We start from the raw sequence: 17,372 nt of genomic DNA, 5'->3' as shown, positions 1-17,372 counted from the left end.
CTTCTCCCCCTCTGCCTACCTCTCCCCTCCTCTCTCTCTTCCTCCCCCTCCTGCCTACCTCTCACCTCCTCTCTCTCTTCCTCCCCCCTCTGCCTACCTCTTCCCCTCCTCCTCTCTCTTCCTCCCCCTCTGTCCTACCTCTTCCCCTCCTCTCTCTCTTTCCTCCCCCTCTGCTTCCTACCTCTCCCCTCCTCTCTCTCTTCCTTCCCCTCTGCCGCCCCCTTGTCCCCTCCACCCAGGCGGCGTGGTGAATGTGTGGGCTTTGTCTCAGTCAGGGTTGTATCCTGGTCAATGTGTAGATTAGAGTGTACACTACAGTACACCTCAGAGGGGGTCCATCCAGCCTCCCATACTGTGCCATTACAACAGGTATCGTCTCCTCTGTAACAGAGGAATTGCTGATCCTGCAATCAATGGATTTGAGGTATAAATAGTGAGGGACAGAGGCTGGATGGGGGAATTTTGAAGTAAGGAAGGACAGATAGGTACACTAGAAAGAGGCAGTCAGAGTTATGTGTATTCATAATAATCAAAGAGTGTTTTATAGTCTACTCCCAAAGTCCTACTTCTGGTCTTACCAAACTCAAACCTCAGTCTATGCCTTAACTCTGCGCCTAGACTGAAACCTAAGCCTAGTAAAGCCTATGGGCCTATTGCAACCATTGTTGGATATTTTATCTCCTGGTGATCTCTCGTCAAACTATCAATACCCGCTAAAATCACCTGCACAGATGATCTCAATTGCTTCCAAAAGTTCCGGCTCCCTAAAAGCCAAGCTAAGTCCTGCTTTCTCCCCAAATCTTCCAAGACATGTTCGCCCTCTACAGAGTATCTTCTGTGGTAGAAATAAACGTAGTAATCGAGCAGACTAAGGAGTGATTTAACTATTTGTTAATCATTCAGTACAACGGAAATACAGTTATTTCTCAGTAATTAATAAATTTTTGGTATTTATAAAGTATTAGGTATGAACTATTTTAGATTAATTACCAGCCTTGTGATTCTCAATGTCCTGATAGGTCGATATTAAATAAAATCTAGGTTTATTGGTCGTATATACAGTTTAGCAGATGTTATAACAGGTGCAGCAAAATGCTCGTGTTACTAGCTCCTAGCAGTGCAGTAACATTTCAAACAAGTAAACAAATAATAAATCATCAAAAACTAGAAACAAGAAACCAAGAATGTCAGAATGAATCCAGTTCACAACCCAAATAACACTATCATTGATCTAAATGCAAGCTATGCATATAAAGACGAACATACAGTGAATTTGGAAATTATTCAGACGCCTTGACTTTTCCCAAATTTTGTTACGTTACAGCCTTATTCTAAAATGTATTAAATAATTTCCCCCTTCATCAATCTACACACAATATCCCCATAATGACAAAGCAAAAACAGATTTATAATTGTTTTTGCAAATTTATAAAAAAMWAAAAATGGAAATATWACATTTACATAAGTATTCAGACCATTTACTCAGTACTTTGTTGATGCACCTTTGGCAGTGATTGCAGCCTCAAGTCCTCTTGGGTATGACACTACAAGCTTGGCACACCTGTATTTGGGGAGTTTCTCCCATTCTTCTCTGCAGATCCTCTAAAGCTCTGTCAGYTTGGATGGGGAGCYTRGCTGCACAGCTYTTTTCAGGTCTCTCCAGAGATYTTTGATCAMGTTCAAGTRCGGGCTCTGGCTGGGCCATTCAAGGAAATTCAGAGACTTGTCCCGAAGCTACTCCTGTGTTGTCTTGGCTGTGTGCTTAGGGTCGTTGTCCTGTTGGAAGGTGAATCCTTCCCCCAGTCTGAGGTCCTGAGCGCTCTGAAGCAGGTTTTCATCAAGGATCTCTGTACTTTGCTCCGTTCATCTTTACCTTGATCCTGACTAGTCTCCCAGTCCCTGCCACTGAAAAACATCCCCACAGCATGATGCTGCCACCACCATGATTCACGGTATGGATGGTGCCAGGTTTTCTCCAGACGTGACTTTTGGCATTCAGGAAAAAGAGTTCAATCTTGGTTTCATCAGACCAGAGAATCTTGTTTCTCATGTCTGAGAGTCCTTCAGGTGCCTTTGGCAAACTCCAAGCGGGCTGTCATGTGCCTTTTACTGAGGAGTGGCTTCCATCTGGGCACTCTACCATAAAGACCTGATTGGTGGAGTGCTGCAGAGATGGTTGTCCTTCTGGAAGGTTCTTCCATCTCCACAGAGGAAATCTGGAGCTGTCAGAGTGACCATTGGGTTCTTGGTCACCTCCCTGACCAAGACCTTTCTCCCCCAATTGTTGAGTTTGGCCGGGCAGCCAGCTCTAGGAAGAGTCTTGGTGGTTCCAAACTTCTTCCATTTAAGAATGATGGAGGCCATTGTGTTCTTGGGGACCTTTAATGTTGCAGAAATGTTTTGGTACCCTTCCCCAGATCTGTGCCTCAACACAATCCTGTCTCGGAGCTCTAATGACAATCCCTTCGACCTCATGGCTTGGTTTTTMCTCTGACATGCACTGTCAACTGTTGGACCTCATATAGTCACGTGTGTGCCTTTCCAAATCATTTCCAAAAAATTGAATTGACCACAGGTGGACTCCAATCAAGTTGTAGAAACATCTCAAGGATGATCAATGGAAACAGGATGCACCTGAGCTCAATTTCGAGTCTCATAGCAAAAGGTCTGAATACTTATGTAAATAAGATATTTCTGTTTGTTTTATTTTTAATACATTTGCAAAAAAATTCAAAAAAACAGTTTTTGCTTTATCATTACGGGCTATTGTGTGTAGATTAATGAGGGAAAAAATTTATTTAATCTATTTTAGAATAAGGCTGTAACGTAACAAAATGTGTAAAAAGTCAAGGGATCTGAATACTTTCTGAAAGCACTGTATCTAGTAAGAATGACATATACAGCAGTAGATTTATTACCAGGAAGAATTCAGTAGGGAAATATGTGGTGTGTATAAATAGTGTAACAAAAATGGAATGTACATTAGTATATATATTAGAAGGAGCTATGTGACAATACAGTATATGAATACCCAATGTGAAAAACGTAAAGGGGAGTGTCCAGTGTTTAATGTCTCTATTTACATGGAACAGCAATGTTGGCTGTGTGTGTGTGTGTGTGTGTGTGTGTGTGTGTGTGTGTGTGTGTGTGTTTGTGTATGTGCTTGTGTTTGTGAGCATGGGCTTATGCACGTGTGTGTGAGTCTACATGCGAGTACAGGAGTCCGCTTGTGTGTGAGCTTGTGTGTGTGAGTCTATCTCCTACTACAGGACATGGCGCGATGGCTGTTCAACAGTCTGATGGCCTGGAGATAGAAGCTGTTTTTCAGTKTTTCGGTCCCGACTTTGATGCTTATTCATTGGCGGTGTGAATACAGTACCTAGACACAGCCGTCTGGAATTAAACTTGCTTGACACGGTAACATGAGATCAACTGATCTGCTGGTTTATTCTTGTGGGTTTTTGGTTGCTAGCAAGTTTTGTCTTAACACGCAGGTGAATGCAATCTTCCGTTAGTAGCATTGTAAGCAGTACAGTGCCTATACACAGATGCAAGTTCTGCCTGTTGGWTCCAATGGGCCAAATCAAATAGCTTCATCTTCACCAACCCTTTCCAAACCCTTACATCCAGCCCCAGTCTTATGTCTGGGCCCTTGCAAAGCAGTGCTGCGCTTCTCAGTGGTGCCTCTCCCACAACCCCTACAGTAAAACTGACGCACAATTTGCCTTTTCATGGTGTGTGTGTGTCTACGTGTGTTTGTGTGTGCGTTTATGTGTGTTGTGTTATTTAGCGACCCTTTGGTCTTAGACACACGCACACACGTACACACCACACACACGCACACACACACACACACACACACACACACACACACACACAGCACCACACACACACACACACACACACACACACACACACACACACACACACAAGCATACACACACAGGGCAGGCAATGTTAAGTGGACCAATGGTTAAATCTCATGCATATTGTGCAAATGACCTTTCTAGTTGTACTGTGGCCAACATTAGCAGCCATGCATTTAGCTAAGTGGCCAATAGTGGCCTCGGTACTTATAGACACAGCATGCCTTTATAGATGTTAGTTCTGTTCACTCCCTCACTCCATATTCAGAATGTTTAGTACGTTCGGGGAAACTCAACCTCAACCTCCACTCCTAATTGCATTACCGCMGCTTGGCTGCATACGTACATTTATGAATCATGATGCGTACGCCACTGTGTATTCAACTCAACAATACTAACTGCGTGCGTTCATGTCACACACATTCGTGAAGTCTGTAGACGCTGTTGTGTGTGGCAGTTCAGATTATCTAGATTACACTCTTAGAAAAAAAATACGCCATCTAGAACCTAAAAGGGATWCTTCGGCTGTCCCCATAGGAGAACCCTTTGAAGAACCCTTTTTGGTTACAGGTAGAACCCTTCCCACTGAGGGTTCTACATGGAAGTCAAAACGGTTCRTCCTGGAACCAAAAAGAGTTCTCTTATGGGGACAGCGAGCCCTTTTTTTCTAAGAGTGTACATCTCCTGTGGAATCCCATCCAAGTAAACTGCCGTGCACGTGTCTCTGAGTGTGTGTGTCCCTGGCGTGGGGCAGTTGGAGTGTGAGAGGTTCAGTGGAATGTTTTGGAACAGGGAATGGCGTTTTAGTTGTTGTTAGAGATGCGCTATAAACTCCGATGACCTCAGTTAGCAAGGTTGCTAAATAGTTGGCTAGCAGACATTAGCATCAGCTCCTTACTGTGACATTCTGCGTTGCAACAGGGGAGCAGTATGGGGAGTATGGTATTCAAGGGTGGATGGACAGAGAGGCCACACACGTGTTTGCTGAGACACACACGCAGGCGCACACTATGCTTGATTGGATGGTCGCACATCCACTAGTCACACTCACTCCTCTAGTGAATCATAAAGCATGTCCCAGACAGACCCAATGTAACACTCTGAAGACAACAAACGCTCTCTCCTCTCTTCTTCTTTCTCTCTCTCTCCCTCTGTCTTTCTCTCTCTCTCCCTCTGTCTTTCTCTCTCTCTCCCTCTGTCTTTCTCTCTCTCTCCCTCTGTCTTTCTCCCCTTCTCTCCCGCTCACTCTCTCTCTCGCTCACAAGCGCACACACACACACACACACACTAACTCTCTCTCTCTCAGACCAATCAGAGCCTTCAGCTTATTATTGGACGTAATTAGTTCCTTGGGAGCGTGCGATACGCAGCTTCACGCCTCGTGGTCGATCATTGTCAAGCGCTCGCCTGATCAAAGGGCTCTCAGCCAATGAGGCTTCACGTCTCTAGAGCTCTCTGCTCCATTAACACAGAGTTGAACACTGTTTGGCTCCTTAACGGCAAATCTATGTGCCCCGTTTGAACGGACCTCTATGTGTCTTAGTGTTTTCTAAGAGCTGCCTCCGAGGGTTAGTCTTAGTTTATCTGGACTGAGATTCGGGATGAAGAGTTGGTGAATCAGTAGGAGGACCCAAGTCCTCGTGCTCTTCCTCAATCATATCTACACTTCTGTTTCTGGGTGTTTCTGTTTCCATACAGCACACAAACACACATCCTTGCGTCTTGACTGACCCACGTTTAATAGGAAGGCTGCCTGTTCCTACCACAGGGATGTCACCAGAAGTGAAAAAGTGAGAGGCTATTGTTAAGTCTATGTGATGTAAGAAACCTTCCAATCCACACAGAGATTAAGAAATGAAGGAAGAAGGATGAAGGAGGGGGAAGACAGGAAGAAGCGGAGGAAATATATTTATTTTATTTTTCAGTGCGAACAAAAGGTCCAATTAATGAACAGATTATAATTGCCCTTGTTTCCCCTACCCAATTAGGGACTTAAACGAGGTTCTCAGAGCGCAGCCAATCAGGGACCGGTGCTGTGTTTTAACGTCGGCAGGTAGCGAAAGCAGAAATTACAGCCGTCCACTTTGCTCTCTCTGGAGAGCGGCTTTTTCATTAAGCTCTAAGACTCGGCAGCGCTCGGCGCCGCTTCAAGTGACCTCAGGAAACTTTGTGATCTTACAAACTTCGTCAGAGTTTATTACTTTTACATGGAGCTTTGGGGACTGGCTGCTGTGGAAAATGTTAGAAGATTTGAGGAGACGTTTGAGCCACATTTAGCCACATTTCACATTTGAGCCTATTTTCATTTTGGTCATTTAACAGATGCTCTTATCTAGAGCGACTTACAGTCAGTGTATTCAACTAAGGTAGATGAAGCGGACGCATAGCTTTTGCTAACTCCATTGTCAAGCCTAACATGTTTTGTAAGACAATTCCAGAAGGAGTTGGCAATGGTGCGAGAGCATATATATGCTTGGCATATATAAAAACGTATAAAAAAAACAAAGTGATCTGTTAATGGACATTGGCACAAGGACTGTATGACCTAAAAGGACTGAATAGATCTTGAGTAAAAATGACATCAGTGAGACGACTCATGTTGAAATTCTACTCATCGTGTTACCGTTGAGCACACCAGAGTCACATTGGCCAAAGAGAAATCCCCAAGTCATCTGCTACCGTCTTCCACATCCTTTCAAGATATACAAAATGACAAGACAGTTTTGAGCCAGGATCATGTTTGAAGGATCGTGTGTTGTGTATCRGAATTCCAGGCCCGTGTGTGTGTGATAATGTACGCCAGATGTTGAGTGGTACACTATATACATAAAAGTATGTGGACACCCCTTCAATTGAGTGGACTCTATACACTGACAGGTGTATAAAATCGAGTACACAGCCATGCAATCTCCATAGACAAACATTGGCAGTAGAATCGCCTTACTGAAGAGCTCAGTGACTTTCAAGGTGGCACCGTCATAGGATGCCACCTTTCCCAACAAGTCAGTTCGTCAACTTTCTACCCTGCTTGAGCGGCCCGTTCAATTGTAAGTGCTGTTGTTGTGAAGTGGAAATGTCTAAGAGCAACAACTGCACAACCACAAAGTGGTAGGCCACACAAAATCACAGAGCGGGACCGCCAAGTGCTGACGTGCGTAGTGCGTAAACATTGTCTGTCCTCGGTTGCAACACTCACCGAGTTCCAAACTACCTCTGGAAGCAACGTCAACACAAGAACTGTTTGTCAGGAGCTTCATGAAATGGGTTTCCATGACCGAGCAGCCACAAGCGTCYGCTGGTGTGGTGTAAAACTCCCCGCCATTGGACTCTGGAGCAGTGGAAACGCGTTCTCTGGAGTGATGAATCACGCTTCACCATCTGGCCGTCCGACGGACAAATCTGGGTTTGGCGGATGCCAGGAGAACGCTACCTGCTCCAATGCATAGTGTCAACTGTAAAGTTTGGTGGAGGAGGAATAATGGTCTGGGGCTGTTTTTCATGGTTCAGACTAGGCCCCTTAGTTCCAGTGAAGTAAAATCTTAACGCTACAGCATACAATGACTTCTAGACGTGTCTGTGCTTCCAACGTTGTGGCAAAAGTTTGGGGAAGGCCCTTTCCTGTTTCAGCATGACAATACCCCCATGCACAAAGCGAGGTCCATACAGAAATGGTCTGTCGAGATCGGTGTGAAAGGCCTGCACAGAGCCCTGACCACCACCCCGTTGAGCACCTTTGGGATGAATTGGAACGCCGACTGCGAGCCAGGCCTTATCGCCCAACATCCGTGCCCGACCTCACTAATGCTCTTGTGGCTGAATGGAAGCAAGTCCCCGCAGCAATGTTCCAACATCTAGTGGAAAGCTTTCCCATAAGAGTGMAGGCTGTTATAGRAGCAAAGGGGGGGACCAACTCCATATTAATGCCCAGGATTTTGGAATTAGATGTTCGACGAGCAGGTGTCTACATACTTTTGACCATGTAGTGTATGTAACTGGCTCAGTCAGTAGAGTACAGAACGGTGAGTGTGTGTGTGTGTGTGTGTGTGTTTGTGGGTGTGTGTTTTAACTGGCGGTTCTCTTCTAGATCTCACTTCTCAAACCAACTGTTTTGAGCTGAATTTCCCACTGACTTCTTCGTCAATAAGGTTCTAAGTTAAATAGGATCCATGTTTTTCAGGAGCGATCTAAACATCTGACTGGTATGGATAAAGGAGACGTCTGGCTCTCATTTGGTTGGAACAGTACAAGCAGCATTGTGGGTTCAATACCTGTCTGTATTATAATTATATTGTATTATGTAACCCACTAAATACATGTTAACTGCAAGCCTTGGATAAAAGCGTCCCCTAAAAGACCGTATTTGATTAATTAACYCCAGGAAATGTCTTGGTGTTGTTTTTGCCCTGTTTTCACTTTCAGTCGGTAAATGCGTTCAGTCATTTGGTGTTCACTCTACTCTCTGGTCACAGAATGGGGGGGTGATGCACTGATGCACACATCCACTGGTCCCAGTATCTAGGCTTTACTGGTGTTTTTGTCTACTGGTGCAGCAACAGAAAGACAGACTGACAGACAGCTGACTCTGGGGTGTGCAGACTGGGGCGAGCGAAGAGAGACTGGTGGTCTTTCAAAGGCTGTGTTCAATTAACCATGAGAGAGATGGACGGAAAGGAATGAGAGAGAGAGGGAAAAGAATGAAGGACGAGAGTGGGTGGGCAAGAAGAGGAAATTGAGAAGAGAGGGAGAGTGAAGGTTAGAGAGAGAGAGAGGGGGAATTAAGAGACTGGTGTCCTTTGAAGCCGGGGCCGAGGCGGGGGTGGAGAGGGGTGGAAGGATGTCCCAAGAGAGGCATGATTTTCTGCTCGGACAGGCGTGGGTTCCATGCATCGTCCCAGCAGCCAAGTCACCAGCGGGGGAGGTTTTTTTGCAGGTCACTAAATGACCTTCATTCCTATTTTGCCAGGTACACACAGAATTTAACAGAGTTGGGTAGACAACACACACGCACGCAAGCACACACACACACACACACACACACACACACACACTGCGTTCCAGTCTGGAGGGATTTGCTAAAAGCTTCCACTTGCCTTCCTACGTAGAAACAGCTCCAATGTGAGACTCTTCACACACCATAGTTCAATCAGCCACAACTTTCTACTTTCTCTCCATCCGCAGCAAAGAGCCATTGATTAAAGCCTTAATGTGGACAAAATGATGAAAAACTCAAGTTCACCTCAAAGTCCCCTTCGTTAAAGCCTGACAAGGGACAATCTCTTTATGGTAATGATTTTAAAAAGCCACCCTACTATTTTGTAAAAAGACTGCTCCAGTGAAGATTATCTCTCTCTCTCTCTCTCTCTCTCTCTCTCTCTCTCTCTCTCTCTCTCTCCATCCCACTCACTCCTCTCTCCTCTCTTTCCTCTTCCCCTCCGCCTCCTCCACCGTCTCCACTCCTCTCTCCCCGCTCCCTCACCCCCCCCCCACTCCTCTCCCTCCCTCCTCCCACTCCGACTCCTCCCCCTCCTCCCCACCCCTCACCTCCTCCTCCACGTCCTCCCTACCTCTCCTCACCCTCCTCCACTCCTCATACCCCGTCCCTCACTCCTCCCTCCTCTCCTCCTCGTTCCTCGCCCTCATCTCCCTCACTCCTCCTCCATCCCCTCCTCTCTCACCTGCTCCTCCCTCACCCTACACACTCACCGGTCACCCTCACCACCTCTACCTCCCACCCTTCCCCTCCCATCCTCCTCCCACCCTTCTACCTCACCCCTCCACCCCCCCCCACCCCCCCCCTCACCCTCCCTCCCCACCCCCACCCCCCCCTCCCCCTCCACCCCTCACCCTACCCACCCCCACCTCCATCCCTACTCCTCCCCACTCCCTCACCCTTCCCCCTCCCCCTATCCCCCTCCTCTCCCACCTCCCTCCCCCCCCCCCGCCTCTCCCGTCCCTCCCCTCTCACTCTCTCACTCTCCTACATCTCTGCCATCACACGCCCCCACCCACCCCCCCCCCCCCCGCACACACACTCTGCTCTCCCACTCCTTCTCCCTCCCTCTCATCTCAGGCCTGTTTGTCATTAAGGGGAAGACAGGCTGTTCACAGGAATTTATTCAGGCGATACAAAACCAGTTCATCAGACCAGTGGAGAATGCTCTGACCCTGTCACCGTGGAGTTTGAGGTCTCCATATCCCAACTGGTCAAAGTGGTGAGACTCATTACTCTATATCTGCATCACTTACTGGCACGCAAATAAGGATACACTTTGTCCTATTTATTTTGACCTAATTATCCTTATTTGGCTATGACTTCATGTACCATATTTTTAAATTTCTTGTCAGGATGAAGTCATCAGATTTAATGGAGACCAATTTATGGCTGAGACATGTAAGCTCCAAGTTATCTGATCTAGGAAGTTTAGTCTATACACCCCTTAGTACACCGCCCCAGTTAAAGCACTGTAAATGTTTTGTTGCAGGTCTGGAATGACTACAAACCTGAAATGGGTTCCACTCGAGTATGACGGACTTGAGTTCCATTGGTCGTGTCCCTCCAATAAGATCTGAGGCCGGCTATCGTCCTCTACAACAAGTGAGCTCAATCTCCTTAACTCTGTACATTATTTTGCAGGGGCACAACTTTCACTGGGGACGGACGGACGGACGGGGGCTTTTTGCATTTCATGTCCCCCACAGTTATAATTGGATGTGATACAAAACGAGGCAACGGTGTGCTTTAGGACATGCGGACGCTCCAAGTGGTTGGGTAGGCTGGTGGAGTGCTTATTTAACTGGATTAAAATAAATATTAATAATAATTAATTATGCCCCCCACTTCTAAAATCAAAGTTGAGCCCATGCTTATTATGTTCTCTTGTTGCTTTTTAGCCATCACTGATAAATGCTAGCTAACCATCACCCGTTATATACTCTCCAGTTCTGTCTGTGTTGTTTAAGCCATCACTTGATAAATGCCTAGGCTAACCATCACCCGTTATCTCCTCTCCAGTTCTGTCTGTGTTTTTTTTAGCCATCACTGATAAATGCTACGCTAACATCCACCCATTGTCTCCTCTCCAGTTCCTGTTCTGTGTTTTTAGACATCACTGATAAATGCTAGGCTAACCATCCACCCGTTATCCTCCTCTCCAGTTCTGTCTGTTTTTTTTAGCCATCACTGATAAATGCTAGGCTAACCATCACCCATTATCCCTCTCCAGTTCTGTCTGTGTTTCTTTAAGCAATCACTGATAAATGCTACGCTACCATCACCCGTTATCTCCTCTCCGTTTCTGTCTGTGTTTTTTAGCCATCACTGATAAATGCTAGGCTAACCATCACCGTTATCTCCTCTCCAGTTCTGTCTGTGTTTTTTTAGCCATCACTGATAAATGCTAGGCTAACCTCACCCGTTATCTCCTCTCCAGTTCTGTCTGTGTTTTTTAGCCATCACTGATAATGCTAGGCTAACCATCACCCGTTATTCTCTCCAGTTGTCTGTGTTTTTTAGCCATCACTGATTAATGCTAGCTAACCATCACCATTATCTCCTCTCCAGTTCTGTCTGTGTTTTTTTAGCCATCACTGATAAATGCTAGGCTAACCATCACCGGTTATCTCCTCTCCAGTTCTGTCTGTGTTTTTTTTAGCCATAACTGATAAATGCTAGGCTAACCATCACCCGTTTATCTCTCTCCAGTTCTGTCTGTGTTTTTTAGCCATCACTGATAAATGCTAGGCTAACATCACCATTATCTCCTCTCCGTTCTGTCCTGTGTTTTTTTAGCCATCACTGATAAATGCTAGGCTAACCATCACCCGTTATCTCCCTCTCCAGTTCTGTCTGTGTTTTTTTTGGCATCACTGATAAATGCTAGGCTAACCATCACCCTTATCTCCTCTCCGTTCTGTCTGTGTTTTTTAGCCATCACTGATAAATGCTAGGCTAACCATCACCCGTTATCTCCTCTCCAGTTCTGTCTGTTTTTTAGCCATCACTGATAAATGCTACGCTAACCATCACCAACTTTCTCCTCTTCAGTTTTTTTTTGTAGCCATCAGTGCTAAAATGCTACGCTATCATATCTCCCCTCTCTTCAGTGCTGTGGGAGATTTCCTGGTTGAGGACAGACAAAGTCTGCTGAAGTTTGACGGCACCATCACCTGGATCCCCCCCGCCATCTTTAAATCCTCCTGCCCCATGGACATCACCTACTTCCCCTTCGACTACCAGAACTGCTCCATGAAGTTTGGCTCCTGGACCTACGACAAGGCCAAGATTGACCTAGTGCTCATAGGGTCAAAGGTCAGTAATCCCACTGGTTAGTTAGTTTAATAACTTGTTTGCTAGCTAGTTAGCCACATTAAATTAATGGGTTATATTTGTTGGCTAGTTCAATGTGGCTTTATGGTTTTCTTAGTCAATTTTAACCGTAATTACTTCCTGGTGTTTTTTATGACGTAATCTCAGTCGAAGCCCTCTTTATCTCCTTCTAGGATAGAACTCCTTTGGCTCTGCTTTATGGTTGACATACTATTATCTCCCTATAGGTGAACCTCAAGGACTTCTGGGAGAGTGGCGAGTGGGAGATTATCGACGCGCCGGGCTACAAACACGACATCAAGTACAACTGCTGTGAGGAGATCTACCCAGACATCACCTACTCTTTCTATATCAGACGCCTGCCTCTCTTCTACACCATCAACCTCATCATCCCCTGTCTCCTCATCTCCTTCCTCACCGTCCTCGTCTTCTACCTCCCCTCTGACTGTGGAGAGAAGGTGACCCTCTGTATCTCTGTCCTCCTGTCCCTCACTGTGTTCCTCCTGGTCATCACCGAGACCATCCCATCTACGTCTCTGGTCATCCCCCTCATCGGGGAGTACCTCCTCTTCACCATGATCTTCGTCACCCTCTCCATCGTCATCACCGTGTTTGTGCTGAACGTCCACTACCGTACGCCTATGACCCACACCATGCCGGCCTGGGTCCGGTCTGTGTTCCTGGGGTTGCTGCCCAAGGTGCTGCTCATGAGGAGGCCTGTAGACCAGGGCTGCCCCTCCTCCTTGGGGAGTGGGAGAGGAGATGGAACAGGAGGTGGGAGTATTGGAGATGGGGGTGTAGGAGGAGGAGCGAGTGGAARGGGGAAGAAGAGGAAGAACAGTATTGGGGGAGGAATAGGGGGCGGGTGTGTGCAGGTGGACGGGGGTGCGGTCACCGCCGAAACAGGGCAGGCGGGGGCGATGAACTGTGTGGAGTACGGCGAAGTGCAGAACAAGCCAAATTTCCCCTGTAAGGGGAAAGAGGTGCCCATCCCCACCATACCCCCGGTGGTGCCCCCTCCTGCACCCTCTGATCCGGACCTATCCAAACTGCCCCGAMRGCTCAGCAGCCCGRCCAACGTCAACYCAGTGGTGGCCTTCTCCGTGGTGTCYCCAGAGATCAAACAYGCCATCGAGAGTGTCAAGTACATCGCTGAGAACATGAGAACACGCAACAAGGCCAAAGAGGTAGGACGTTTTGGGTTATTACATTGTTTTACAGTGTGAAATTCTCTTCCTTGCGGTTATTACATCGTTATTACAGAGTTATCTGTGCTTGAGTTATTGGATATTACATTGTCATTACAGAGTTACCTGTTCTTTAAATTTGGTCAATTTTTATTTAACCTTTATTTAACTAGGCAAGCCAATTAAGAACAAATTCTTGTTTACAATGACGGCCTACCAAGAGGCAAAAGGCCTCTTGCGGGGAAGGGGGCTGGGATAAAAATGTAAAAGTAGGGCAAAACACACATTATGACAAGAGAGACACCACTACACTACATAAAGAGAGTCCTAAGACAACAACACAGCATGGCAGCAACACATGAAACACAGCATGGCAGCAACACAACATGAAAACAACACGGTAGCAGCACAACATGGWAGCAGCACAACATGGCAGCAGCACAACATGATAGCAACACAAACATGGTACGAACAGGTAGAGACAACGATATGTCACTCGAAGCAGCCACAAGTGTCAGTAAGAGTGCCCATGATTGAGTCTTTAATGTGGAGATGGAGATAAAAATGTCCAGTTCGACTGTATTTTGCAGCTCTTTCCAGCCACTAGCTGCAGCAAACTGAAAAGAGGATCGACCCAGGGATGTGTGTGCTTCGGCGACCTTTTGGGGGTCTTAACAGGTTCCTTCTTACCGAGCCACATGGAGGTGTTCAGAACAAGGTTAAGGCCAGAGAAAGCTTGTTGGACACTAAGAAAGATTTGTTGTAGAGCATTTAACACAAAATCCAGGGAGGGGCCAGCTGAGTATAAGACTGTATCATCTGCATATAAATGGATGAGAGAGCCTCCTATTGCCTGAGCTATGTTGTTGATGTAATTTGAGAAGAGTGTGGGACCTAGGATCGAGCCTTGGGGTGCTCCTTTGGTGACAGGCAGTGGCTGAGACAGCAGGTGTTCTGACTTCATACACTGCAGTCTTTGAGAGAGGTAGTTAGCAAACCAGGCCAAAAACCCGTAAGAGACACCAATAGTCTTTAGCCACCCACAAGAATGGAATGGTCTACCGTATCAAAAGCTTTAGCAAAGTCTATCAAAATAGCAGCATTGCTTAGAATCAAGGGCAGCGGTGACATCATTTAGGACCTTTAAGGTTGCAGTGACACATCCACAACCTGAGCAGAAACCAGATTGCATACCAGAGAGAATACTATAGACATCAAGAAAGCCAGTCAAGTTTTTCCAACACTTTTGATAAACAGGGCAAGATAGAAATTGGCCTATAACAGTTCAAATCAAATCAAAGTTAGGATCAGCCTGATGCACCATGGCTCCCTTCCAAGCACTGGGAACCTCCCCAGAGAGGAGAGGCAGAGTTAAAAAGGCGAGAGATAGGGGCTGTAACCTAAAAGAAGAAAGGAAACAGTCCTTTTACAAAATAGTAGGGTGGCTTTTTAAAATCATTACCATAAAAAGATTGTCCCAGATGTTTTTTCGGGGTCAAGTTTAAAGAACTCCTTTAGGGCCTCAGACTCAGTGACCGCCTGTAGGGAGAAGCTGTGTAGCGGGGCAGGGGAAAAAGAGGGAGGAGCATCAGGGCTAGTCGCATTAGAAGGGCTGGGAGATGAGGAAGTGTTGGACGGGCAAGGAGGCATGGCTGAGCCAAATAGAAATCCTGACTTAATGAAGTGGTGATTAAAGAGCTCAACCATGTGCTTCTTGTCAGTAACAACCACATCATCAACATTAAGGAACATGGGCAGCTGTGAGGAGGAGGGTTTATTCTCCAGGTCTTTKACCGTTTTCCAGAACTTCTTGGGGTTAGACCCACAGAGATAGAACTGCTCCTTAAAGTAACTAACTTTGCCCTTCCAGATAGCTTGAGTGCACTTATTTCTCATTTCCCTGAACGATAGCCAGTAAACCTGAATATTTGTGTGCCCGAGCCCTTCACCTAACGGTGTCCTTGAGGTGGAGTAACTCTGCCAGATCACTGTCGAACAGAAAGGTCATTACAGAAAACAACAGACTGATACCTATCAGGATTATTTGTGAGGATAACATCAAGGAGAGTAGCTTTTTCTGGGTGTTTGGAGTTTTACTTTGTGGGATTATTAATAATCTGGGAGAGATTTACGGAGTCCCATTGTTTTTAGACTTGGTTTGGGGGTTTTAAGCATTTCCCAGTTTAGGTCACCTAGCAGGACAAATTCAGACTTAGTGTAAGGGGCCAGGAGAGAGCTTAGGGCAGGTAGGGTACAGGCCGGTGCTGATGGAGGARGATAACACCCAGCAACAGTCAACAAAGAGTTATTTAAAAGCTTAACACCRTGCCCAAACCGTCTGCGCGCGTGCGCCATCGTGCGCTATCGTGCATAAATTTATTTTGCCCCCCCACACCAAAAGCGATCACGACACGCAGGTTAAAATATCAAAACAAACTCTGAACCAATGACATTCATTTGGGGACAGGTCGAAAAGCATTAAACATYTATGGTATTTTAGCTAGTTAGCTTGCACTTGCTAGCTAACGTTAATTTGTCCTGTTTAGCTAGCTTGCTGTTGCTAGCTAATTTGTCCTGGGATATAAACCTTGAGTTGTTATTTTACCTGAAATGGACAAGGACCTCTACTCCGACAATTAATCCACATATAAAACGGCCAACCNATTTGTCCTGGGATATAAACCTTGAGTTGTTATTTTACCTGAAATGGACAAGGACCTCTACTCCGACAATTAATCCACATATAAAACGGCCAACCAAATAGTTTCTAGTCATCTCTCCTCCTTCCAGGCTTTTTCATCGTTTAAATTATATGGTGATCGCATCTAAACTTTCATTGTATTACCACGACTACCGAGAAAACAGTTTTCGTCTTTCTATCACCCACGTGGGTATAACCAATGAGGAGATGGCACGTGGGTACCTGCTTCTATAAACCAATGAGGAGATGGCACGTGGATACCTGCTTCTATAAACCAATGAGGAGATGGGAGAGGCAGGACTTGCAGCGCGATCTGCGTCAGAAATAGGAACGACATCTATTTTAGCCCTTGGTGTCGCAGACGTTCCTTGGCGCGCGCAAGCAGTGTGGGTGCAATAATTGAATAACATGGGTTTCTAAATGTATTTTGCGACGCTCGCGCACGCGACGTGTCCGGTCTGGTCAGCATGTTATGCTTAAAGCCAGAAAATCTAATAGACTTGGTGGAGACAACCGAGCACTGAAGGTGTTCCTTGGTAAAGATTGCTACTCCACCACCTTTGGAAGATCTGTCTTGCCGAAAAAGTTTATAACCAGAAAGTTTAACATCAGTGTTCAGAACACTCTGTGGCAGGGGAACCTGTACCAGACAGCAGGAGACAAGCCAGAGCAGACAGGGAGCAGATCACCAGGTGGGATCCAAGGAGCAGTGCAGCAGGCAAGGGAGAAGCTTTTGTTGGGAAGCTGAGTAGGAGAGGTGGTGTTCAACCTTTTACCAGACAGGTGCATGGGGAAACAGGAAAAAACGTCCAAAGCGAAAAGCTGAACGAAAAACGTTGGGCGAAAACAAAACCAAGATGCCGGTAAAAACGCCAAATTCCAAAGCCAGATCAAACCTCGTTATTAGAGTTATCTGTTCTACAGCTATTGGTTATTACATAGTTATTACAGAGTTATCTGTTCTTCAGTTATTGGTTATTACATAGTTATTACAGAGTTATCTGTTCTTCAGTTATTGGTTATTACCAAGTTATTACCAAGTTATTACCAAGTCTCCCGGGTGGCGCAGTGGTCTAGGGAGGGTTTGGCCGGTAGGGATATCCTTGTCTCAGTATGTAAAAATGTAATAAAATGTATGCCCTCTACTGTAAGTCGCTCTGGATAAGAGCGTCTGCTAAATAACTAAAATGTAAATGTAAGTTATTACACAGTAACTACAGAGAAATGCTCTGCAGTGTAATTCTTTGTGAGTTGAGATTTTGGATTACATTCCTAATAGTCCTTCACCCTCT

The 17,372-nt window shown here is 45.9% G+C and overlaps 1 protein-coding gene across 1 annotated transcript in view; it reads left to right on the top strand.

The window, feature by feature from the left end:
* Positions 1 to 2,233: 2,233 nt before the first annotated feature.
* LOC111965736 (neuronal acetylcholine receptor subunit alpha-3-like) overlaps positions 2,234 to 17,372 on the top strand; it is a gene marked incomplete at its 5' end in the record, with an annotated part of 21,744 nt that continues 6,605 nt past the window's right edge. The window contains 10 exon segments of the mRNA XM_070444208.1: positions 2,234 to 2,264; positions 9,932 to 9,993; positions 9,996 to 10,020; positions 10,023 to 10,078; positions 10,219 to 10,257; positions 10,349 to 10,366; positions 10,368 to 10,431; positions 10,434 to 10,461; positions 11,970 to 12,174; positions 12,420 to 13,379. Coding sequence (XP_070300309.1) covers positions 2,234 to 2,264; positions 9,932 to 9,993; positions 9,996 to 10,020; positions 10,023 to 10,078; positions 10,219 to 10,257; positions 10,349 to 10,366; positions 10,368 to 10,431; positions 10,434 to 10,461; positions 11,970 to 12,174; positions 12,420 to 13,379 — 1,488 coding nt within the window.

Source organism: Salvelinus sp. IW2-2015, linkage group LG6.2, assembly GCF_002910315.2.
Source record: "Salvelinus sp. IW2-2015 linkage group LG6.2, ASM291031v2, whole genome shotgun sequence".
In the NCBI taxonomy this organism is placed as follows: domain Eukaryota; kingdom Metazoa; phylum Chordata; class Actinopteri; order Salmoniformes; family Salmonidae; genus Salvelinus; species Salvelinus sp. IW2-2015.
Note: the sequence above shows the minus strand (reverse complement) of the source record. Positions and strands in the feature narration are given on the sequence as shown.